Source organism: Pristiophorus japonicus, chromosome 9 (genome assembly GCF_044704955.1).
Source record: "Pristiophorus japonicus isolate sPriJap1 chromosome 9, sPriJap1.hap1, whole genome shotgun sequence".
NCBI lineage: Eukaryota > Metazoa > Chordata > Chondrichthyes > Pristiophoridae > Pristiophorus > Pristiophorus japonicus.
Genome location: NC_091985.1, coordinates 78814848 through 78841374, shown reverse-complemented (window position 1 = coordinate 78841374; position 26527 = coordinate 78814848). Strand labels below are relative to the sequence as shown.

General features: G+C 42.4%; 2 protein-coding genes across 4 annotated transcripts in view; one reads left to right on the top strand and one right to left on the bottom strand.

Moving 5' to 3' along the window:
• nek2 (NIMA-related kinase 2) overlaps positions 1-13810 on the bottom strand; it is a 125220-nt gene extending 111410 nt beyond the window's left edge. The window contains exon 1 of the mRNA XM_070889517.1: positions 13786-13810. The gene's annotated coding sequence lies outside the window, so the exon portion shown is untranslated. The remainder of the gene's footprint in view (positions 1-13785) is intronic.
• A 172-nt stretch (positions 13811-13982) lies between these two features.
• lpgat1 (lysophosphatidylglycerol acyltransferase 1) overlaps positions 13983-26527 on the top strand; it is a 151485-nt gene continuing 138940 nt past the window's right edge. Inside the window, exons 1-3 of one of the 3 annotated variants that reach the window (XM_070889519.1) lie at positions 13983-14137; positions 14592-14795; positions 16572-16832. In XM_070889519.1, the coding sequence (XP_070745620.1) occupies positions 16595-16832 (238 nt within the window). In that variant the 5' untranslated portion in view covers positions 13983-14137; positions 14592-14795; positions 16572-16594. Of the gene's footprint in view, positions 14150-14211; positions 14796-16571; positions 16833-26527 lie in introns of those variants that run through there. The other 2 variants (XM_070889518.1, XM_070889520.1) reach the window with 2 other exon arrangements.

Below are 26527 nucleotides of genomic sequence, written 5' to 3'. Positions count from 1 at the left end.
GCACTCTACGCAGGGGTCCTCCCACTATTCATCGGGGACTTGGCCTGGAGGGTGGTGCACGGAGCAGTGCCATGCAACAAATTTTTAAGCCGGTTCACGTCTCCCAGGCCGCCTGCAATTTCTGCGGTCTGGAAGAGTCCGTGTTCCATGTTTTTATTGAGTGCACGCGGTTGCAGCCCCTGTTCCATTATTTGAAGGGGCTGCTCCTGAAATTCTGGCTGCACTTCAGTCCCACTCTCCTGATCTTTGGGCACCCTGTGCGGAGGGGAGCGGGTAGGTCCGAGGGCCTCCTCGTAGGACTGCTCCTGGGCACGGCCAAGGGTGCCATCAGCCGGTCCAGGCAGCGGGCGGTCGAGGGGGTCGTTCAACCTGACTGCCTGCCTCTCTTCCGCTCTTACATCCGGTCCAGGGTGTCCTTGGAGATGGAGCACGCGGTGTCCACCGGTACGCTCGCGGCCTTCCGCGAGAGGTGGGCACCGGAGGGACTGGAGTGCATCATCACGCCCGGCAACCAAATTTTAATTTGATTTTACGTTTTAAAGTTTAATTTGTTTTAATTGCCGGTGCTTTTAGTTTCCCCTTCCCTTTTATAGGGGGCACTGGGGAAAAATTGTGATTTTAGTGCCCAAAAAAAAACCAAAAAAAAAGAAAACACAAAAAAAAAAGGAAAAAAAAAGGGCCTTGTAAATGTCTGGTGTGTCACCCAGGTCGGGTGGCACGGTTTAATGTTTTATGTTTTGCAGGTAGACTCTAAAAGAGTTTCATGCACAAGGACCCCCAGGTCCCTTTGCACCGCAGCATGTTGTAATTTCTCCCCATTCAAATAATATTCCCTTTTACTGTTTTTTTTTCCAAGGTGGATGACCTCACAATTTCCGACATTGTATTCCATCTGCCAAACCTTAGCCCATTCGCTTAACCTATCTAAATCTCTTTGCAGCCTCTCTGTGTCCTCTACACAACCCGCTTTCCCACTAATCTTTGTGTCATCTGCAAATTTTGTTACACTACACTCTGTCCCCTCTTCCAGGTCATCTATGTATATTGTAAACAGTTGTGGTCCCAGCACCGATCCCTGTGGCACACCACTAACCACCGATTTCCAACCCGAAAAGGACCCATTTATCCCAACTCTGCTTTCTGTTAGCCAGCCAATTCTCTATCCATGCTAATATATTTCCTCTGACTCCGCGTACCTTTACCTTCTGCAGTAACCTTTTGTGTGGCATCTTATCGAATGCCTTTTGGAAATCTAATACACCACATCCATCGGTACACCTCTATCCACCATGATCGTTATATCCTCAAAGAATTCCAGCAAATTAGTTAAACATGATTTCCCCTTCATGAATCCATGTTGCGTCTGCTTGATTGCACTATTCCTATCTAGATGTCCCGCTATTTCTTCCTTAATGATAGCTTCAAGCATTTTCCCCACTACAGATGTTAAACTAACCGGCCTATAGTTACCTGCCTTTTGTCTGCCCCCTTTTTTAAACAGAGGCCTTACATTAGCTGCTTTCCAATCCGCTGGTACCTCCCCAGAGTCCAGAGAATTTTGGTAATTATAACGAATGCATCTGCTATAACTTACGCCATCTCTTTTAATACCCTGGGATGCATTTCATCAGGACCAGGGGACTTGTCTATCTTGAGATCCATTAGCCTGTCCAGCACTACCCCCCTAGTGATAGTGATTGTCTCAAGATCCTCCCTTCCTACATTCCCGTCACCAGCACTTTTTGGCATGGTTTTTGTGTCTTTCACTGTGAAGACCGAAGCAAAATAATTGTTTACGGTCTCAGCCATTTCCACATTTCCCATTATTAATTCCCCCTTCTCATCTTCTAATGGACCAACATTTGCTTTAGTCACTCTTTTCCGTTTTATATATCGGTAAAAGCTTTTACTATCTGTTTTTATGTTTTTGCGCAAGTTTACTTTCGTAATCTATCTTTCCTTTCTTTATTGCTTTCTTAGTCATTCTTTGCTGTCGGTTAAAATTTTCCCAATTTTCTAGTTTCCCAATAACCTTGGCCACCTTATACACATTGGTTTTTAATTTGATACTCTCCTTTATTTCCTTGGTTATCCACGGCTGGTTATCCCTTCTCTTACCGCCTTTCTTTTTCACTGGGATATATTTTTGTTGAGCACTATGAAAGAGCTCCTTAAAAGTCCTCCACTTTTCCTCAATTGTGCCACCGTTTAGTCTGTGTTCCCAGTCTACTTTAGCCAACTCTGCCCTCATCCTATTGTAGTCCCCTTTGTTTAAGCATAGTACGCTCGTTTGAGACACTACTTCCTCACCCTCAATCTGTATTACAAATTCAATCATACTGTGATCACTCATTCCGAGAGGATCTTTTACGAGGAGATCGTTTATTATTCCTGTCTCATTGCACAGGACCAGATCTAAGATAGCTTTCTCCCTTGTAGGTTCTGTAACATACTGTTCTAAGAAACAATCCCGTATGCATTCTATGAATTCCTCCTCAAGGCTACCCCGTGCGATTTGATTTGACCAATCGATATGTCGGTTAAAATCCCCCATGATTACTGCTGTTCCTTTTTCACATGCCTCCATTATTCCCTTGATTATTGTCCGCCCCACCGTGAAGTTATTATTTGGGAGCCTATAAACTACGCCCACCAGTGACTTTTTCGCCTTACTATCTCTAATCTCCACCCACAGTGATTCAACATTTTGTTCATTAGAGCCAATATCATCTCTCATAACTGCCCTGATATCATCCTTTATTAACAGAGTTACCCCACCTCCTTTCCCTTCTTGTCTATCTTTCCGAATTGTCAGATACCTCTGTATGGTTAATTCCCGGTCTTGGCCACCCTGCAACCACGTTTCTGTAATGGCCACCAAATCATACCCATTTGTAATGATTTGTGCCGTCAACTCATTTACTTTGTTTCGAATGCTGCGTGCGTTTAGATAAAGTGTTTTAATACTAATTTTTAAACCATGATTTTTAGTTTTGATCCCTCCTGCAGCCCCTTTATATTCATACATATTGTCCCTTCCTATCACTTTGTGGTTTACACTTACCCCAGTGCTACTCTGCTCTGTTGCCTCCTGCCTTTTGCATCCTTTCTTGGGGTTCTGTTCATCTGAGCTCTCATCCAATCTAACTAGCTCAGAGCCCTCTCCTGGGTTCCCATCCCCCTGCCAAGCTAGTTTAAAGCCCTCCCAACCGCACTATCAAAACCACCCGCAAGAACACTGGTCCTGTGTCTGTTGAGGTGTAACCTGTCCGACTTGTACAGGTTTCACCTACCCCAGAAGCGGTCGGTCCCAATGAACATGGACTTGTTTGGGCTGAATGGCCTGTTTCTGTGCCATATATCCTATGTAATCGTTTAATTAATAAAAAGCTATCAATCTACAATTTAAAATTAACAATTGATCTAGCATCAATTGCCGTTTATGGAAGAGAGTTCCAAACTTCTACCACCCTTTGTGTGTAGAAGTGTTTCCTAATTTCACTTCTGAAAGGCCTGGCTGTGATTTTTAAACTATGCCCCCAGTCCTAGAATCCCCAACCAGCCAAAATAGTTTCTCTCTATGTACTCTATCTGTTCCCCTTAATATCTTCAAAACTTCGATCAGATCACCCATAACCTTCTAAATTCTGGGGAATACAACACTAATTTGTGTAATCTCCCCTCCTAACTTAACCCTTGAAGTCCGGATATCATTCTGGTAAACCTACACTGCAGTTCCTCCAAGACCAATATATCCGTCCTAAGGTCTGTTGCCCAGAACTGCTCACAGTACTCCAAGAGTGGTCTAACCAGGCTTTTATATATCTGGAGCATACCTTGTATTCTAGTCCTCTCGTTATAGAGGCCAGCATTCCATTAGCCTTTATGATTATTTTCTGTATCTGTTCATGACATTTTAATGATCTATGTACCTGGATCACCAAGTCTGTTTGGACCTCTTCAGTTTTTAGCTTTTCACCATTTAGAAAGTACCCTGTTCTATCCTTTTTAGATCCAAAGTGGATGACCTCGCATTTACTTACATTGAAGTCCATTTGCCATAGTTTTTCCCACTTAATCTGTCGATATCCCTTTGTAAATTTATGCCTTCGTTTACACTGCCTACAATGTCGCCTATCTTTGTGTCATCGGCAAATTTCGATATATGATTTTCTACGCCATCATCTAAGTCATGAATAAATAATGTGAACAGTTGAGGCCCCAACACAGATCCCTGCGGAACACCACTAGTCACATCCTGCCAATTTGAGCACCTACCCATTATCCCTGCAGTCTGTCTTCTGCCGCCTAGCCAATTTCCTAATCAGGTCAATAATTTTCCCTCAATTCCGTGGGCTTCTACCTTAGTTAACAGTCCTGTATGTGAGACTTTATCAAATGCCTTCTGGAAGTCCATATAAATAACATCCATAGACATTCCCCTATCCGCTACTTTAGTCATCTCCTCAAAAAATTAAATCAGGATTGTCAGGCATGTTCTACCTTTCACAATTCCATGCTGGCTCTCTTTGATCAGTTGAAAATTTTAGAGATGTTAGTCACCCTATCCTGAATTATAGGCTCTAGCAATTTTCCAACAACAGATGTTAGGCTAACTGGTCTATAATTCCCAGGTTTCCCTCTCTCGCCATTCTTAAATAGCAGAGTGTCATGCGCAATTTTTCAATCTAAAGGAACAGTGCCTGAATCGAGAGAACTTTGGAAGATTATAATTAGGGCATCTGCAATGTGGTCACCTATTTCCTTTAAAACCCTGGGATGGAAACCACCTGGTCCTGGGGATTTGTCACTCTTTAGTGCCATTATTTTATTCATTACTGGTATTTTACTTAGGTTAATTTTATTGAGTCCCTGTCCCTGATTTATTATTAGTTTCCTTGGGATGTCTGGCATGCTAGCCTCTTCCTTTACTGTAAATATTGACGCAAAGTAATTATTCAACATGTCTGCCATTTCCTTATTATCATTAACAATATCACCACTTTCAGTTTTTAAGGGGCCAACATTGCTCCTATCTACCCTCTTTTTCCTAATATAATTATAAATATTCTTTCTGTTGATTTTGATATCCTTTGCAAGTTTCTTTTCATATTCCCTTTTTGTAGCTCTTAATATCTCTTTTGTGACCCTTTGATGTTCTTCGTATCTTTCCCATTTGCCAGGACCTATGCTTTTTTTTGCATTTTTGTATGCTTTTTCTTTTAGTTTTATGCTGTCCCTTACCCATTTAGTCATCCATGGCTGTTTTTTGGGGGGCAGGTGGAGCTCTTGCCCCTCAGGGGTATAAATTGGTTCTGTATCACCTTAAATTCTTTTTTGAACATCTCCCACTGACCTTCTGTCGTTTTATCCATTAACAGATTTGTCCTGTGGACAGTCTCTGTCTCATCCCATTGAAGTCGGCCTTACCCAAATCTAGAATCTGAGTAGCTATTTCGCGTTTCTCCTTTTCAAATGCTATGTTGAACTCGATCATGTTATGATCGCTATTGGATAAATGTTCATGCACAGTTAGGCTTTTAACTCAATCTGGTTCATTACTCTTTACTTAATCTAATATGGCATGCCCCCTTGTTGCCCCTAGGATATATTGTTGTAGAAAACTATCCCAGACACACTCAAGAAATTCACTACCTTTTTGACAGGTGCTTGTCTGCTTATCCCAATCTCTATGAAATTTAAAATCCCCCATTAAAACCTCTCTGCCTTTGCTACACGCTTGTTTAATCTCTGCATTTATACAATCTAGCACCATAGCTGCTACCAGGGAGCCGATACACAACTCCAGTCTTAAATCCTTTCCTATTTCTTAATTCTACCCATAAAGTCTCCACTGCCTGCTTACCTCTCGTTATATCCTCTCTTATCATTGAAGTGATTTCATCCTTAATTACTAAGGCTACTCCTCCCCCTCTGCCATGTTCCAAATCTTTCCTGTAGACCTTATAACCTGGTATATTTAGTTCCCAGTCCTGACTGTCTTGCAGTCATATCTCAGTAATGGCTACAATGTCATACCCTCCAATTTGAATTCGCGCCTGCAGGACATTCAATTTATTCCTTATACTTCATGCGTTTGTATAAAGAACACTTATTTGGGCCTTACACCGTAGCCTGTCCTTCAGCTCTAATGTTTTACTCACATATTTCGTATTTCTCTCTCCTGGTTTAATCACTTTACATCTTTTAGTTTTACCTTTACATCTAGTGCCGAAAGCACAATTTCTGACTATTACTCTACTCTCTTACCTTTTGTTTGTTTTTGAACTACTATTTGTGCTACAATTTCCACCTGAGCCTTATCCCCCATTTACTAGTTTAAAGACCTTGCAACCACCCTACTTATCAATTCCACTAGGACCCTGGTCCTGACCTGTCCCAATACTGGTGCCCGTGCACCATGAACTGGAGCCCCTCTTTCCCACACCACATGTTTACTTCCCTAATTAGCTTATGACTAAACCAATTTGCACGTGGCTCAAGTAATAATCCAGAGATTATAACCCTTGAGGTCCTGTTCTTTAATTTAGCTCCTAATTTCTAGTACTCCCCAAACGGTACCTCTTGCCTACTCTTCCCTATTTTGTTAGTTCCAACATGGACCACAATGACTGGATTCTCCCCCTCCCTCTTCAATATCCTTTCAAGCTGGTTTGAGATGTCCCTCGTTGTCATGTATGTATGCTTGAGGTTACTAGCCACCAGGCGGCACCATTGTCGGAGGTCACTGGGCTTTACGCACGTGTGTGTGGGCCAGGTATATAAGGGGAGCCACCATGTAATGCGGGCACTTTGAGCCCGAATATAGTTGAGTCAGGTTTGCACCTGAGTGAGTTTACAGTATTCAGTCTATCAAGTTATTACATACATAACACTCATTCTGGCATCAGCAAGGCAACATACCATGTGGGACTTTTGATCTTGCTTCCAAAGGATGCTATCTGTCCCCTAATTACAGAATCCCCTACAACAACCAAATTACACTTCCTCTCCTCCTCCCCCATCCCCCCCCCCCCTTCCCCCAGGACAGCCTCCTGCTCCAAAACACCATGGTACGCATTCTGGCAGTCTTTCCGACAGTCTTTATCCTTATCCTCACATGGAGCAAGTACATTGTACATGTTGGACAGGATCAGTTTCTGTGGATCCTCATTCCCTTTCTTACCTGGGTTCTCCTTACTCTGCACACTATCGGTCACACCAACCCCATTCTGAACCTGCACCTCTCTATGAGGTGTGACCGAAGTCTGGAGCAAAATGTTCTGATACTCTTCCCCCTCCCTTATGTGTCAGATTGTCTCCAACTCACACTCCAGCTCAATGACTCTAAGCCGGAGAAATTCGGGACAGAGACATCTACTGTAGACGTGTTCGCTTTGGACAGACTTGTCCACAAACTCCCACATACTGCAGTCTAAAACTAGGGGGCATTGTCTCAGGATAAGGGGTCGGCCATTTAAGACTGAGATGAGGAGGAATTTCTTCATTCAGAGGGTTGTGAATCTTTGGAATTCTCCATCCCAAAGGGCTGTGGATGCGGAGTCATTGAGTATATTCCAGGCTGAGATAGGTTGATTGTTGGACTCTAGGCGAGTCAAGGGATATGAGGATCAGGCAGGAAGGTGGAGTTGAGGTCGAAGATCAGCCATGATATTATTGAATGGCGGAGCAGGCTCGAGAGGCCGTATTGCCTACTTCTGCTCTTAATTCTTCTGCTCTTATGTGGCCCTTGAAATCGACATCAATACCATGTTTACTCCCTGTGATATATTCACAGAGCACAGCACACACAGCTCCTAACATGGCAGGCAGCTCTGTCGGAAGCCTCCGGAACATGCCTGGTTCTGTTTATTATTAACTATGCAGTTGCAGTACACAATACGTCCACATCCACAGTGTGGAGCTACAAACATTACAAGCTCACAGACATTACACTTCTCCCTCCTTCATGAAGAAGTTATTATAACAACATTATACATAACTTTCATGTTTATACATAACACAGGATATAGACTTATATTTTTCCATATTTACAAATTTAACTTGACCACTTGTTTTCTGTTTCGAAGAGGATACCTTCGCTCTCGAACAGAACCTTCCAAGCATGGTCTCGAATCTAAACTCATTCGAGGCTCATCCTGAGGAACGTTTTCCTCTACGGAATTTCCTTGATTTTCATTTAAACTCACTCACACTTCAGGCTCTTTGTTTCCCTCACTCAGACTCAAGACTTTCATTCTGATTTTCTCTTGGGTTTGTGTCCAGTACACTAGGATATGCTACTGGTGTATCAAAACTATCTGATGAGTCAGAAATAATTGAATCATTCCCACCTTCAACTCCTTCCATGTCTGTAGGTAAAATATGATCAATATGAACAAACCTAACCTGTCTATTATCAAACATCTTTACCAAATATGTGCGAGGACCACATATCTTCACCACTCTTCCTAGTAACCAATTTAACCATTTATGGTGATGGTTCTTCACCCTCACCTTCTGGTTTAATTTCACACTTCTCTCTTTTACTCTACCTCTATCATGATTCTTTTTCTGTCTTAATTGTGTCTCTTCTGCTGACTGTGCCAAATTTGGCTTTAACAACGAGAATCTGGTTTGTGGCTGTCGTTTGAGAAACAACTCTGCTGGTGTTCTACCAGTAGTTGTATGATGAGTATTTCGATATGTAATCAAATAATTAGCCAATCTGCGATCCAATGACAATGTCGTTTCTTTGGATTTGGATCTAACATTTGTTTTATGAGGGCATGTTTTACAATTTGTACAGTGTGCTCTGCTGCACCATTCGAAGTAGGGTGGTACGGTGGAATCTTGATATGTTTCACACCATTTTTGCTCGTGAACTGTGCAAATTCTCTGAACGAAATTGTGGTCCATTATCCGAAACAATTTCTTCACGGAGGCCAAATGAAGAAAATAATCTACGTAAAATGTCCAATATTTTACATGTTGTTATTTTCCTCATTGGGAACACCTCGACTCACTTCAAATGGCTATCAATCACAATGAACAATTGTTGTCCTTCTAACTCAGCAAAATCAATATGTAGCCTTTGTCACACCCTGGGTGGCCATTTCCATGGTTGTAAAGGTACTGATGGTGGTTGCTTGCTTACCGATTGACACGTCGTACTCTATATCTTTATCAAGACCTGGCCACCATAAATAACTGCGTGCAAAACTCTTGGTCAAGCACATTTCCAGGTGCTGGTCATAGAGGTCTCCTAATAATTTGGATCTAAATTTATTTGGTATAACCACTCTTGCACCCCACATGATACAATCTTTATTGACTGATAATTCATTCCTACGAATGAAGAATGGATGAATATCTTTGTCTGTTACATGGTTTGGCTATCCATTTGACACCTTTAACCTCACTGGGTCACGTTTGGTTGCTCTACCAATCTCTTCAGCTGTGACTGGCAGTTCATCAATGAAAAATAAAACACTTCTTCCCTATCGGGTGTAACTTGTGATGAGGAAGGCAATCTAGACATTGCATCAGCATTACTGTGATCAGCTGATCGTCTGTATTCAATATCATATGTATATGCTGAGAAAATCAAAGCCCATCTCTGCATTCGGGCTGTAGCTAATGTTGGAACTGGGGACTTTGGATGGAGGATTGCTGTTAGGGGCTTATGGTCGTAATGATGGTAAACTCACGACCATACAAGTATTTGTGAAACTTCTTAACCCCAAAAATTAATGCCAAAGCTTCCCTTTCAATTTGCACATAATTACTCTCACTGGCACTGAGAATGCGTGAAACAAAAGCAATTGGTCTCTCCTCCCCACTACGTGATACGAGAGATTACTGCCCCAACTCCATATGGAGAGGCATCACATGTTAGCTTAATCTCCTTAGATATGTCATAGTGAACTAACATGGTTCTCTCTACCAAATTGCTTTTACACTCCTTGAATGCTGTATCGCATTCTTTTGACCACTTCCAATGGATTTGTTTTTTCAATAGTTCATTCAGTGGATGTAATACGGTAGCCAAATTTGGTAGGAACTTCCCAAAATAGTTCAAAAGACCCAAGAATGAACGAAGTTCAGTGACATTCCTGGGAGTGGGTGCATTTCTAATTGCATCCAATTTTTCCATGGTTGGATGTAAACCATCTTTGTCTACTCTGTACCCTAAGTAGTCCACTGGGTTTTTAAATAACTCACACTTACGAGCAGACACTCGTACTCAGTGCTTCTCTAGCTGTTTGAGGACTTCATTCAATATGTTGTTATGAATTTGCCTATTTGGTGCTGAAATTAGTATGTCATCCAAATAACATACTACCCTTTCAATACCTTGAAAAATCTGGTTCATCACCCCTTGGAATATGGCAGGGAAGACATTCCAAACGGTAGCCTATTAAATTGATATAGGCCTAGATGAGTATTTATAGTCAAACGTGACTTGGACTCCTCATCTAGTTCAAGCTGTAAGTAGGCATTCATAAGATCCAGTTTTGAGAAGATCTGACCACCTGTCAGTATTGTGAACAAATCTTCTATATTCGGCAATGTATTGGGAACATTACCCTCTAGAACCTGGTTTACGGTTACTTTATAATCAACACACAATCTTACCTTACCATTGGACTTAGGTACAACAACAATGGGTGTAGCCCAATTACATCGATCTATCTTACAAATAATGTTCTCAGTCTCTAGTCTTTTTGAGTTCCTGCTCAACTTTTTCCTTGAGTGCATATGGTACGGAACGTGGCTTGTAGTAAACTGATCTCGTGTCCTTCTGTACCCTGACACTCACCTTGAAGCCTTGGATCGGACTGCCCGTTTCGCAGAACACCTTCGGATACTTTTTGATAACCTCATCCGTTGATGAAAATCTCGCTTCCACATGGAAAATCTCACTCCAATCCAGCTTCAATGATCTCAACCAATTTCTTCCTAATAAGACAGGCTTATCTCCTTTCACTACTATTAGAGGCAAGTTCTGAAATTGATCCTTATAGTTCACCGGTACAGTGATACGACTTACCACAGGAATTTTCTCTCCCGAGTAGCCTCGCAGCTCCATCTTGGATTTCTCCAGTTGGAAATCACGCAATTTGTCGAGGTACAGCGACTCCGGTACTACACTCACGGATGCACCCGTGTCAAATTCCATAGGTATCTTGAATCTCGCAACCTCTATGTGGATTTTGATGCTTTCAGAATCGCTGTCCATTAAACTCGTGCTCCTGATGACGTGTAACTCCAACATCTCCTTGTCCCGTTGTTGTCCTTCTATGCTATGTAGTGTCTTGGGATTTCTACTCATAGCTTTGAACGCTGGACTCATAGCTTTGAACGCTGATTTACCCTTCAGTCGGCATGCCTTCGCAAGATGCCAGTCTTTCTGCAGAAGAAACACTCTGCCTTTATGTATGGACAACTTTGAGCAATGTGTTGTCCCAGGCATCTATAGCACGACTTCGACGCTCTGTTAGAATTCCCAGTTTCTGAGACTTTGGGCCGTCACCGTCTTTTACTCTGAACCTACAGGCGATTCACCTCGGTTGACTGACGACCGTAATTATTATGAAATTCTAGGGAATATTGTTCGGCCATGCCCATCGACCTCACTGTCTGACAAGCAATCTCAAAAGTCAAGTCATCCGTCGTCAATAACTTTCTTCTGATCGCATCATTTTTCATCCCACAAACAAAACGATCCCGTAATGCTCGTTTTTGAAAGTTTCCAAAATTACAGTGCATCGATAGCTTTTTTAATGCTACGATGTAATCACTGATACTTTCATCAGCCTTTTGATTCTGAATCCCGAAATGATAGCTTTCAGCAATTTCTAACGGTTTGAGGTTATAATGCTGCTCCAGCTTCATTAAAATCTCTTTAAGCGTTGTGTCCTTTGGCTCGTCAGGCACAAGCAGATTTACAAGGGTTTCATACAATGCCAGACCCGTCTCCGATAAGAAGATAGCTCGCTTCCATTCCAATATTGCCTGATTCTGGACTGTATTGTCTGGAACTTTGATTATGTTATTTGCAATGAAATACATTTCTAGCCGATCCACATACGCTTTAAAATGTTCCTTGTCGTGTCTATATTCACCCAATGTCCCATTACACCTGCGGGTGCTGCCATTTTAATTTCTCGCTGTTCACAATGTGCTGTAGTTTACCTCGGATTTTGTAGCTTTTTCCAAAGACAGAGAAGCTCCCAAAGTCTCTCTGTCGGCTGGATGAATCCTTCACCAACAAAATTTTAGCTTTAAATCATCCGGAAAATCTCATCTCGCAGCCAAATGTGATATATTCACAGAGCACAGCACACACAGCTCCTAACATGGCAGGCAGCTCTGTCGGAAGCCTCCGGAACATGCCAGGTTCTGTTTAATTATTAACTCTGTAGTTGCAGTACACAATACGTCCACATCCACAGTGTGGAGCTACAAACATTACAAGCTCACAGACACATTACACTCCCAAACAACTGGTCACTGTTAGGAGAGCGTTAGTTGAAGCGCTAGCCACTAAATGCTATGCAGCCGCTTTGAATAGTGCTAGCAGGCATTTTAAGTGAGAATCAGCTGTTTAACGAGCAGCCTGACGGCTGTTGTTAGCACCTGCTTCAAATCCCTTCATCATCATCATCACAGGCAGTCTCTTGGAATCGAGGAAGACTTGTTTCCACTCTTAACATGAGTTCTTAGGTGGCTGTACAGTCCGAGCTCTGTCGAGCCTGTGTGGTGGCTGATGTGCAACGGTCACCACACGTTAAAAATATCCACGCACAGGCATCTTCCACCCCTTCAATTGGAGTTCAGGACTGCAATATCGGGTCCTTCATTGAAACATCTGTGAACCCATATGGAAGCAAGTCATCCTCGTTCGAGGGACTGCCTATGATGACAGTTCAATACAAGAACCACAGTCTCTGTGACAGGTGGGACAGATAGTTGTTGAGGGAAGGGCTGGGTGGGACTGGTTTGCCGCACGCTCTTTCCGCTGCCTGCGCTTGATTTCTGCATGCTCTCGGCGACGAGACTCGAGGTGCTCAGCGCCCTCCCGGATGCATTTCCTCCACTTAGGGCGGTCTTTGGCCAGGGACTCCCTGGTGTCAGTGGGGATGTTGCACTTTATCAGGGAGGCTTTGAGGGTGTCCTTGTAAAGTTTCCGCTGCCCACCTTTGGCTCATTTGCCATGAAGGAGATCAGAGTAGAGCGCTTGCTTTGGGAGTCTCGTGTCTGGCATGCGAACTATGTGGCCTGCCCAGTGGAGCTGATCAAGCTTTACCAAACTGGCATCTTGCACTAATTGTGGCTAAAGTGGCCCCACCTTGGCCGCCTCCTTGGCTACCTTGGAGGCACTTTAGCTCCTAAAGTATTCGGTGAAAATTGCCCCCCTAATCCGGAGTGCGATTTGAACCTACAACCTTCTGACTCACTGTTATGTATGTGAACCTCATCTGTGTGTAAGACTTGCCACAAGGGGGCACACCTGTGGGAGACCTATGGGTCACCTCTGTACTCTGGAGCAAGCAGGTATAAAAGGCAGTCCACCACGCTGCTGCCTCACTTTGGAGTTATATTAAAGAGACCAAGGTCACAATGGTTTGAGCTTACAACACAGTCTCGTGAAATTATTCTGAACTTAACACTCACAAAATAAAAACTTGTTTTCTTTTAAATGAGCAGTACAAACCGACTCAATGGTCTTTAAGTCATGCTTGTCATTTACGAGTGGAAGGGCTTGGATTCTGTTCTTACGTTCAAGGAGCTTTATCAATGCAAGTTGTTGCTGCCAGCGGGAGCCCCAAAGTTGTAGTTCGCCACCAAGCAAAGGCAAGGGGGCGCTGCTGTAGACCGAGCGTCGTGTGTATGTGAAAAATACACGCGCGCGCAATCGTCTACCCCTCCTTCCTCGCGCGTTCTTTTCCTTTGTTCCGGAGCGCGTCTGACGTCGCGCGTAGTGCGTGTGTGTTGTGCGGGCTTGGCTGGTTACGTGCAGGCCGGAGATTGTAGTGGGAGACACAGGGCGAACGTTGTGAGATTGAGAGCTGTTAGGGTTCGGGCTTGTGGAGCGCCCAGCCCGCTGCAGCGCCCAGACTCTGCGAGCCATGTGAGAGCCACAGTATGTGTGGCAATTGTTCCGCTGGGCTGCTCCCGCTCGCACTGTGGAGGGGAAGGGGCTTTGGTTTTAGGGAGGAGGGGGGAAGGCGGAAACCTCCAGACAGTAAAGCAACCGGGTCATTTTCCCAAAAAAGGGTCCTTGCTTGTCCATTTATTCGCATTGAGAATGAACTAAGCCGTTTACATTGGATTACCATCGCGAGATTATTTGTATTTTTATAAATAAATATATATATGTGTATGTATAGGAGGGGGAAGGAGAGAGCGTTGTAGTTGATCGGTTTCAAAGTGACTATCGCAGGTCTGAAGTGTTTTTTTTCCTTCTAAAATGGGCATGGCACTAAGGGAAGGGCTAGCTAGCACTTGTCAGGTGGGGTGGTATTGTGAACGGGATAATCACCGATTGGTTTATTTGTATTCTTTTCCTGTCTTATTCTTGTCAGGAGATCAGTAAGGAAACCAGCTTCTTCTTGGCCCAGTGGCTTCAGGCAGCTGATGCTCATCCCCGTTATATGTGTGAGTAAGTGCCCAGGCGATCAGTCCATGACCTCTCCGCTGCCACTATAGTAACCGTCCAGCTCCCCTCGCTGTTCACTGCATCTCGGTCTTCTTTCCATTTATAGATACTGGGTCACAAACAACCACAGGTAAGGCTGTGTTTTAATACATCTGTGTGAATGAGGATTCAGATATTCTAGTTTTAACTCTGCATTTACAAAAACGTGGCCGTGGAAGTCAGGGGCAAATCTATCAGACATTATCCAAGCGATAGAGAAAGTAAGTCGCCTGCTTTTTTGGCAGTCGTGACAAAAGTACACGAAGTGCAAGGACGAGACTGGTTCGAGGGATAAAATGCACCCTTGCGCGTGTAATTGCCCAGGATTCCCAAATTTGAATAATCTGCATTTAGCCTGGAATTGTAAATTTAATCCGGGGCTATCTTTTGGTTTTGTCTTTTGTAATCCAAAGATCTATTTTTCTTTTTGTTAAACCGATTAAAGGAAATAGAAATACAAAGTAGTGACGCAACTGGGGCGTGCACTACTCTAGTGTCTACTCCACGGGTGCGTGCGTTGTAAAGTGCCTGCCTTTCACAGTCGAAGTTTTCAGAAGTTAACATTTGGAACTTTTTCTGTTAAATATATGTTGAGGTTAATTTTTCTTCTAATTGACCTTCACAGCTCAAGTCTCGTTATTGTCAATGTGCATCTGTTAATTGTTCATTTATTTGTTATTTAATGTATCTTACTCTAAATCCTATTTTCCCCCATTTATTTGACGTAGGGCTGTATACAATGATATAACATTACTATTTTCAAAAGAATGAAATTATGATGCATGGAGGAGATTAATATTCCATGTTTCATATTTAATTTGGGGAAGAAGGGTTCAGTTAGAAGAGATATTGTTTGTACTTTTGCAGATGAATTCTGAATTGGTCCTAGCAAAGCTTCCAAAAATAAAAATGGATTTTATGGTTGCAGTTCTCCAGTAACTTTAGCCTTCCAGACTAACATAGTAGTAACTCAATGAATGCAACTCGGTGGTTTATGCATGTTTATTGTGTTGTGTTCCCAAATGCAGGATGCTGCTTTTGCAAATTAGCTGCAGATAATGTAGAATAATTGTTGTGAAGCAAAAGTGACAAAACTCTGCTGTCAGATCCCAGCCTGGCTCCAGTATGCAGGGTGTGAGACTCTTGAGAGAAGGCTTTCGCACCCTTTCGGGTATGCCACTGAGTGGATAATTCCAGTCCAGTGCAATGTTTGTCCTGTCTGTGCTCAAAATATGAGCACTTTTGCTGTATTCCCAGTGTAATTCACAGCCAGCAATATAACTCCAGAGTTGCTAGCTTCATATCCCACCGCAGTAATGGAATGTAATCACAGTCTAAGCATGGTTGAATATTGTGCATATACAGTACCACACTTTCTCTCAGGTTTTTGTGATAAAGGTATCCAACTTATGTTTGAGTCAGTTTTGTACATATTTTTTAGTTGTGATGTGGACCTGTTTTTATTGTACATAGTGACCTTGGCAGCCACTGCCTATGGGCAGTAACTGTTATGCTCCCTAGATATTTCTCAGCATTCATTTCAAGCATTGCAACTGCAGAATTCTATTTTATAATGTTCAGCATTGCAAGGTTAAACAATTGTTTTTAGACCAATTGCACAATGTGTCATTTATGTGACCAGCTTTTACATATGATGGATATCAATACTCTTAGGGGTTCCTTGGGTGTTGTCACCAGTAGTTTTGCACTATGATCTGTAAGGTTATCTCAGATGTTCATTTAGAACTTCAATACCAATTAAAGTGACCACAATAAATAACTCTATCCCCTTTTAAGTGTTTACTGTAGAACACATTTTGTGTTGATTCTTTGCATTATGTACAAACATATTTTATTGTTTCTATAGGACCAGGCAGAGGCAGTAGAGGCATGGCAGTGAACAGAAAAGAAATACAGCGTGACAGCTGGATATTGGTGAAAGGGACAATCCGATTTGTTTTTATGGTCATCAACAACCTGGTTGCAATTCCATCCTATGTTTTGTATTTCATAGTCCTTCAGCCATTGAAATTCCTTGATAGTAAACTGTTCTGGCACATTGAAGGAATCATGTTCAAATGGCTGCTGGCTATGGTGTCTTCGTGGGGTTGGACAGCAGGCTACACAGGTAAGAATTTAAGAGAAGCGTATGTTTGTATAGATGTTTGCATCACTAAATGGAGTACAATTTGATATTTGTGCAGTGGTTGTATTTGTGTACTGGAAAGCATAGTCAAAGAGGTCGATTTTGAATAGATTTTTTCTACTCGCGTCTTTTTTTTTGCTTCAATTAATAAAGAAAAGTATATTTCATTTCAAAAGAATTAAACTCCAATGAGAAATTACTGTAGGCAAGCTAGTATTGGGAGTAGAAATCAATGAATGACCAACTAATATCCAAATTTTACACTTCTCAAACACTTGTCCCATAGCTATTCTGTTCTGAAGAAGATTGATTGGTAACCTGATCCAGCAATTTCAGTCTTGCTCTGACATTATCTGTGAGGAGCAGTGAGAATATTTACATATGACTTGTCCACTGACTACTTTTATTTATTTTTTATTCCTCCCTGTGGGCAGTATCCAACTCCACTTAGCACCCTGTCCTGACACTTCTGAATGAAGTAAGGAACTTGTGGAGGAATGTATGATGCCTGCAGAAAACAAGCTAGTAATTAGGGAAACCTATTCCTGCCACTATTTAGTACTGAGCAACACGAGTTTACCTACAGTGATTTCTTGTTAGAATTTAATTCTTTTGGAATTGTGGAATATACTTTTCTTAATTAAAGCAAAAAAACCAGACATGAGTAGAAAAAATCTATTCAAAATCGACCTCTTTGACTATGCTTTCCAGTCATCATCTTCGTCTTCTGTTTGCTGTCTTTGTTTCTGTGAAGTACCAATGGGCTTTTTGCTGTGTTAATGGCACTACAAGTTGCTGTTGTTAATGCTAGAATCATCAAGTGGAGGAAAATACATACTTATGCGAGGATAATGCTGCTGCTAAGAATTTCTGTTTCTTGAAGTTTTGTTCCTTTTTAAGTACCTTTTCCTCCCTGTCCTTATCCTTTTTGTTCCCGATGACACACCTTTCCGTTGGCAAGTGGCTTAATGCTCTGAAATTAGCCACTAGTAGGTGTGAGACTGTGATCCTGCATGACCCTCCATCTCCCCAGTTCCCAATGGGTGTGGAGAAAGTGCTAAATTGACTTGAAATTGTTGAAATCAGTACATTGTGCAGTGAATTGAAGATTCAAACATTTTGCTCCGCAGTACATCAGGTGCTTAGGAAACACTTCGAATAGCAGTAGACGGATACACTTAATAGTAAGCGTTTTGGCAAAGAATGTGTTCTGAGTCAAAGGGTTGATGGGTGTTTTTGTGACTGGAAGGCTGTTTCCAATGGGGTTCCCCAGGGCTCAGTACTAGGTCCCTTGCTTTTTGTGGTAGATATCAATTATTTGGACTTGAATGTAGGGGGTATGATTAAGAAATTTGCAGATGATACAAAAATTGGCCATGTGGTTGATAATGAAGAAGAAAGCTGTAGTCTGCAGAAAATTATCAATGGACTGGTCAGGTGGGCAGAACAATGGCAAATGGAATTCAATCCGGAGAAGTGTGAGGTAATGAATTTGGGGAGGGCTAACAAGGCAAGGGAATACACAATAAATGGTAGGACACTGAAGTGTAGAGGAACAGAGGGACCTTGGAGTGCACGTCCACCGATCCCTGAAGGTAGCAGGGCAGGTGGATAAAGTGGTTAAGAAGGCATACGGGATACTTGCCTTTATTAGCCGCGGCATAGAATGTAAGAGCAGGGAGGTTATGCTTGAACTATATAACACCCTAGTTAGGCCACAGCTAGAGTGCTGCGTATAGTTCTAGTCACCACATTACAAAAAATATGCGATTGTACTAGAGAGGGTACAGAGGAGATTTATGAGGATGTTGCCTGGACTGGAGAATTTTAGCTATGAGGAAAGATTGGATAGGCAGGGGTTGTTTTCTTTGGAACAGAGGAGGCTAAGGGGAGACCTAATTGAGGTGTATAAAATTTTTAGGGGTGCAGATAGAGTAGATAGGAAGTATCTATTTCCCCTAGCAGAGGAGTTAATAACCAGGGAGCATAGATTTAAAGTAAATGATAGGAGGTTTAGAGGGGATTTGAAGAGAAGTTTTTTCACCCAGAGGGCGGTGGGCATCGAACTCGCTGCCCAAAAGGACGGCAGAGAAAGAAACCCTCATTGCATTCAAAAAGTACTTGGATATGCACTTGAAGTGCCATAACCTACAAGGCTACAGACCAAGAGCTGGAAAGTGGGATTAGGCTGGATAGCTCTTTGTTGGCCAGCATGGACACGATGGGGCAAAATGGCTCCTTCTCTGCTGTAAATTTCTATGATTCTATGAGTCATTCTGTACATCAGTCGTGCTATAGAAATGTAAGATGTTGAAGAGCTAAGAAAAGGACTGAGATGACACTGCTTGGCGATCGGGAAAGTTCAACAAGGCTTAATTACGTTATTTGACGTAATATGCCACAGTGTTATGATACAATAATTTGTTCTCCTAATTTCTGCTCATAGTTCCCAGTCTTGCTTGTTGCATCTTGATGGAAAGAACAAATTTTGTACCTGTGCTCATGACACTCCCATTGACATCAGCATCTCCTGTGGCCTCTTTACTCCTATAGTCTCTAATTGACCAGGCCATCTTCGACACTTTCGTATATACATCACCACTCTCATCCCTCTACCTGCTTGCTACTCCACTTCCTTCTGCGCCTGTCCCTGGGGAAAAATTCCTCCAAGTTGCTTACAACTGCCTAGCTTTTGTCTCTCCATTCATCGTGATACCTGAGCAGTTGCTGATTTGCTCAACTACTCCCTTGCCTCTATTTTTGATGCCTTTGTCCCCAGCAAAGCCTTCACTGTCTCCCATCCCAGCTGATTCATTGGTACGACACCCATCTCTGTTCCCTGCAGTCCAAGAGGTGTAAATTAAAGTGTATCTGGTGCACAGTTGGCTTACCTATCTATCGCTAGATCTGGCGGGACCACATCCTACTCTACTGGGCCTCACTCTCATAGAAAATAGGAGCAGTAGTAGGCCATTCGGCCCTTCAAGTCTGCACCACCATTCAATATGATCATGGCTGATCCTCTATCTCAACACCATATTTCTGTTTTTTCCCCATACCCCTTGATGTCTTTTGTTTCTAGAAATCTATCTATCTCCCTCTTAAATATAATCAGTGACTTGGCCTCCACAGCCTTCTGTGGTAGAGAATTCCACAGGTTCGCCATCATCTGAGTGAAAAAATTTCTCCTCATCTTGGTCCTAAATTTCCTACCCCGTATCCTGAGACTGTGACCCCCTTGTTCTTGACTTCCCAGCCAAGGGAAACATCCTCCCCACATTCAGTCTATCCAAACCAGACAGAATTTTATACGTTTCAATGAGATCCCCTCTCATTTTTCTAAACTCTAGTGAATACAGGTCTAGTTGACCCAATATCTCCTCGTACGACAGTCCTGCCATCCCAGGAATCAGTCTGGTGAACCTTCGCTGCACTCCCTCTATATGGCAAGTATATCCTTTCTTTGGTAAGGAGACCAAAACTGCACACAATACTCCCAAGTGCGGTCTCACCAAGGCCCTGTATAACTGTAGTAAGACATCCTTGCTTCTGTGCTCAAATCCTCTTGCAATGAAGGCCAACATACTATTTGCCTTCCTAACTGCTTGCTGCACCTGCATGTTTGCTTTCAATGACTGGTGTACAAAGACACCCAGGTTCCTCTCTACATCGACACTTCCCAAGCCATCACTATTTAAATAATACTTTGTCCTTATGTTTTTCCTACCAAAGTGGATAGCCACATTTATCCACGTTATACTACATCTGCCATGTGTTGCTCACTCACTCAACCTATCGTCTTTGCATCCTCCTCTCAACTCTCAATCCCACCTAGTTTTGTGTCATCAGCAAACTTCGAAATATTACATTTGATTCCCTCATCCAAATCATTATATATATTGTGAATAGCTGGGGCCCAAGCACTGATCCCTGTGGTACCCCACTAGTCACTGCCCGCCAACCCGAAAAAGACCCATTTATTCCTACTCTCTGTTTCCTGTCAGTTAACCAATTTTCACTCCATGCCAATACATTACTCTAAATCCAATGTGCTTCAATTTTGCACACTAACCTTTTATGTGGGACTTTATCAAAGGCCTTCTGAAAATCCAAATACACTACATCCACTGGTTCTCCCTTATCTATTCTATCTGTTACATCCTCAAAAAAACTCCAGTAACTTTGTCAAACATGATTTTCCTTTCATAAATCCATGTTGACTTTGTTTAATCCCGTTGATATTATCTAAGTGTGCCGTTATCACATCCTTTATAATAGACTCTAGCATTTTCCCTACTATTGATAGGCTAACCGGCCTGTAGTTCCCTGTTTTCTCTCCCTCCTTTTTTAAATAGTGGGATTACATTTGTCACCTTCCAATCTGCAGGAATTGTTCCATATTCTACAGAATTTTGGCAGATGGCAACCAATGCATCTACTATTTCAATGGCTACCTCTTTTAGTACTCTGGGATGCAGATCATCAGGCCCTGGGGATTTATCGGCCTTCAGTCCCATTAGTTTCTCCAGCACTATTTTCTTACTAATAATCATTTCCTTTCATTCTTGCTCACTAGACCCTTGGTGTCCTAGCATTTCTGGGACGTTACTTGTGTCCTCTTCCATGAAGACAGAACTAAAATATTTATTCAATTGTTCTGCCATTTCCTTGTTCCCTATTACAAATTCTCCCATTTCTGTCTGTAAAGGACCTACATTTGTCTTCATCTTTTTCTTTTTACGTAGAAATTTTTGCAGTCTTTTTTTTATGTTCCTTGCAAGTTTACTCTCGTACTCTATTTTTCCCCCTTAATAAGTCTCTTGTTCCTTTTTTGCTGAATTCTAAACTGCTTCCAATCCTCAGGCTTACTACTTTTTCTGGCAACTTTGTATAACTCCTCTTTGGATTTAATACTCTCAATTTCTTTTGTTAGCCATGGTTGGGCCACTTTTCCTTTTGTGTTTTTACACCAGAAAGGAATGTATAACTGTTGCAATATATGCATTAGTTCCTTTAAATGTTAGCCATTGCCTATCCACCATCATGCCTTTTAATGAATCTTCCCAATCTATCATAGCTAATTCATTCCTCATACCTTCGTAGTTTCCTTTGTTTAGATTTAGGACCCCTGTTTCGGATTGGACTACTTCACTTTCCATCTTAATAAAGAATTTAATCATGTTATGGTCACTCTTCCCTAAAGGATCCTGCACAACAAGACTGTTAATTAACCCCTTCTCATTACACAATACCCAATCTAGGATAGCTTGTTCCCTAGTAGGCTCCTCAACATACTGGTCCAAAAAACCATCTCGTGCACACTCCAGGAATTCATCTGCCACAGTATTATTACTAATTTGGTTTGGCCAGTCTATATGTAGATTAAAGTCACCTACTAATCATCTCTCATTTCCTGTTTGATGCCGTCCCCTTCACTACCACTTCCAAATATCGGCACTACTCTAGGATTATCCTGAAGAGTAAAGATAACCTTCTGATTCTAATCTCCACTACCAACAGCCTCTTTAAATCTTTGTCCCCTCCAATCTCCTTTCTAACCACAAGTGTGAGGAGCTCGTGAATTCCTTTGTCACCAAAGTAGAGACCATCTGTTCAGCTGCCTCTGCTGCTCACCGCACCTTCTTGCCCACCAAGCCAATTCTCACTTTCCTCCTCCTCAAAAAAACACATCCTCATCTCCTTTGTCCTTAGAAAGCTATTGCCTTATTTCCAACCTCTCTTTCCTCCCCAAAGTCCCAGATCCATGCCCATCTCTCTCCTTCAACTCCCTGTTTGAATCACTGCAGTCAGATTTTCACCCCTCCTACAGTACTGAAAAGACCTTAACCCAAGTCAGATTTTCTGTGGCTGTGTTCTTGGTGCGTTATCTCTCAGTCTCTTTGCAGTCTTTGACACAGTCAACCTTACTAACCTCATCTAACATCTCTTCTCTGTTGTACAACTCTATGGGCCCAAGTTTCCGATATCCGCTAGAACGGGGCACCTCCAAGAGGCTTGCCTATTTTGTGGAATGAAAAGTGCGACAAAAATTTAGCTTGCGATTCTCTGAGTGCAGCAGTCAGCGCGACGCAGCACAACAGCAGTGGGGCGGAGCTACAGCCCTGGGCCAAAGAGTGCCGGCAGCTGCGCGCGTGCGCAGTAGCTTCTGGCCCCCAGATTCTGTGCGCGTGTGCTGCTGTGCTGGCTGTGTGGGAGAGGCCCGAAGCACGCAGCCCCTAGCCCAGGCCAAATGGACTCCTGGAGCGGGCAGAGTGCCGATTTCCAGCCTGCAACACGCAGCCCCTAGCCCTGGCTGAATGGGCTCCTGGAGCGGGCAGAGTAAATATTAGGAAGACCAAAGCCATTACCTTCGGCTCCCACCATCAACTCTGTGTCCTCACCACCAACTATATCTCCTTCCCCAACCACTCTCTCAAATTGAACCAGATGGTTTGCAACTTCAGTACAGTACTTTATCATGTTTGATCCTAAATTGAGCTTTCAACACAATTTCCCCTCCATCACAAAGACTGCCTACTTCCACCTTCATAACATCGCCCACCTTTGTCCCTGTTTCAGCCTGTGTGCCCCTGAAACCCTCATCCATTCATTTGCCACCTCCAAACCCAACCATTCCAATGCTCTTCTGGCTGGCTTCTCATGCTCCACATGATCCTGTATACTTCAGCTCATTGAAAACTTCTGTCCGTATCCAATTCTACTCACCAATTCCCCCTGCCTTTGCTGACCTACATTGGCTTTCAGTTCCCCAATGCCTACAATTTAAAATACCTTCATTGCCTTGTCCCTTCTGATCTCTAACCTTTTCCACCTCATCCTGTTTCTCCCCTACCTTCCCTCCTGTTCTTTTGACTCCAACCTCTTGCACATCGCCCACCATTGGTAATCTTGTATTCAGTCGCCTAGGTCCCATGCTCTGGAATTCCCTCCCTAAACCTCTTTGTCTCTTCACCTTCCTTTACTCTCCTTTAAAACCTATTTATTTGTCCAAGCTTTTGGCCACTCCTCCTAATCTGTCCATCGGCTCAGTGTCCATTTCTTTTCACTTATACCTCTGAAGCACCATGGGACATTTTTCTAGGTTAAAGCACTATATAAATGCAAGATATGGATGATACACGGCAAGTTTCCGAAGAGAAGACAATTTGCTCTGAGTCTCTTGACAACTTTCTAGTGGCTGTTTCATAGGCCATTGGATGTTGGGCACCTGCCAGCACCTCAACAGGAATGGGATTTAAGGGAGGGAAAAAAAGGAGAAAATCAAATTCTGAAATGAGAGTACAGAAATCATGTATCCCTAAGAACCTCCTAATTTTTAAAGACATTTAATTAGTTGAATGAAAATATATTGGCAATATGCATTAATATAGAAATGCTGCCTGTTCATACCAAACCATTTAGGTATTTAATTATCTGAACAAATATTCTCTTTTTATTGTTTGACCAGACTGTGATTCGATGTCGATATGATCAGGTAGCTTCAGTGTTTGACACACAATGTAATCCTATATTACTGCTCGCCAAGATGTTTTATTACTGGAATGGGTGGCAGTATAGAATTTTTATTGAATTCTAAATAATGAATAATTAGAATAGGAGTAGATAAGAGGTTTATTGCAAACATTGGGAGTGGCTTCTTTCAGATTTGTTTGGTACAATTGATTCTTTTCAGGATTTCCCAGTTGTTTTTGTTCTTGCACAGTAACATACTGCTGGGGGCAGCACTTCACTCTGTTTCCACGGCTTTGCTGTGGGAGTGCTACTTGTCAATTTCCCACGATGTCCTGGCAAGTACAATGTGTGGACTTCCTGTTGGCTTCCCATGTTAATGGTGAGCCTTTTACTGACCTCGAGAGTGCAGAAACCACTGGAGTTGAACCCATAATCTCTTGGCTTCTTGCTGAGCACCTACCAGTTCGATGAACAGAATACTTATTTTTTCCCCCAAAAAATGGTTGAGGAAAATTCCAAAATAATATCAAAAGATTAACAGATAATGCAACATGGTTTACAAGTTGTATAAACTGGGAACAGTATTTATTTTATAAGTCCTGATCATAGTGACAGTCTGATAGTGGTAGAGACTACTGGTGCTGAGAGGTGAAGTGGAACTTAAGGACTATATCACATCCACAGAATTTCCACTGTCAACAGTTCCATAATTTTCCTCGAAGAGTTCCAGTAAATTTGTTATGCAAGACCCCCTCCAATAATTCCATACTGACTCCCGGTTACCTTACCATACCATACTTATTTAGATGTTTGATTAGCTTCTCCTTCAGTATACTTTCTAATACATTGCCCACAGAAGATGTTAGACTCACTGGTCTGTGATTTCCTTGGTCATCCCTATGCTTTTTTTTTTAAAGATTAGTGTTTTGTCAGCTACTTTCCAGCTATCAGGTACTACTCCCATTGCTGATGCTTCATTCACCATGATGTCATGCACATGACCAGTTTCATGGGCTACTTTTATGAAGTCCAACTTGGCCTGGTGCCTTGTGTCCCATTACTTCCACAGCCCATCAGTGATCGCCTTGTCTGAAATTTCAGCTTCTTTCGTACTTCCTTGGTTACCCTTGAAATTCAACTTCCTTGCTTGTCGTCTCTGAACACAGGAAAAAAATAATTTAGCATATTTTCTGTCACTTGACATCATGCCTTTCTGACATTTCAGCAATACCATTTATCTGCTTACTGTGAATATATGCGTAATATTTCTTTTAATATTTCCTGCTATCCTAATCTAATTGTCTATTTTATCTCTGCTGTCCAGTTTCTTAACTTTCTTTATTTTGTTTTTAATAATCTCAGTCCATTGTGCAACCGGTAGCTTTACACTTTAGGAAGTCTCTCTTTCCCCCCCCCCCCCCCCCCCCACCTTATTTTAGCATTACTTTAATTGTTGCCCACTGTGGAAGCTGGGACATTGAATACATTTAAGACAGAGATAGACAATTTCTTAACCAATAAGGGGTTATGGGGAGCGGGCAGGGAAGTGGACCCTAGTCCATGATCGGATCAGCCATGATCGTATTAAATGGCGGAGCAAGCTTGAGGGGCCGTATGGCCTACTCCTGCTCCTATTTCTTATGTTCTTATTGCTCATTTCTTCTACTTTGCTTTCCAACGGTAGGTGTGACATCATTTTGTCAATGATATTCTTTGTTGTTGGTCACAACACACATTTGGTTAAAATTTGTTAATGCTAGTTCTTTCTGCAGGCTGTAGAGAATATATAACCCAACTGGCTGATGTATACACCTCAGGACTAGATCAGGAACGCCTTCATATGATAGACCCATTTCTGTCATTGTTTTTGGATGGAGGCCCACCTCACAGATCATTGAAAGTATTTGAACTGATCAGTGGGGTAAAGCATTCAGTTACATCGTGTGGGGCTGTTTACAGCAAGTATTAATTTAGCAGCTCAATTTTCATGGTAAAATCATGTTTTAAATCCTGTGAATGTCTGACAACCTAATGTTGGCTATAAGAAGTACAGTTTTAATGCCCATTGGCCTGGGATATTCTGAAAAGAATCTGGAGCTGTGTCCTGGGCAGCACTGTATAGAATGACATAGAGGAGTCAAAATTCGGTTATGCCCCATTTGAGGGCAGCAACCAAGGCAAGGCGGGACTTCCTGTGCCTAATG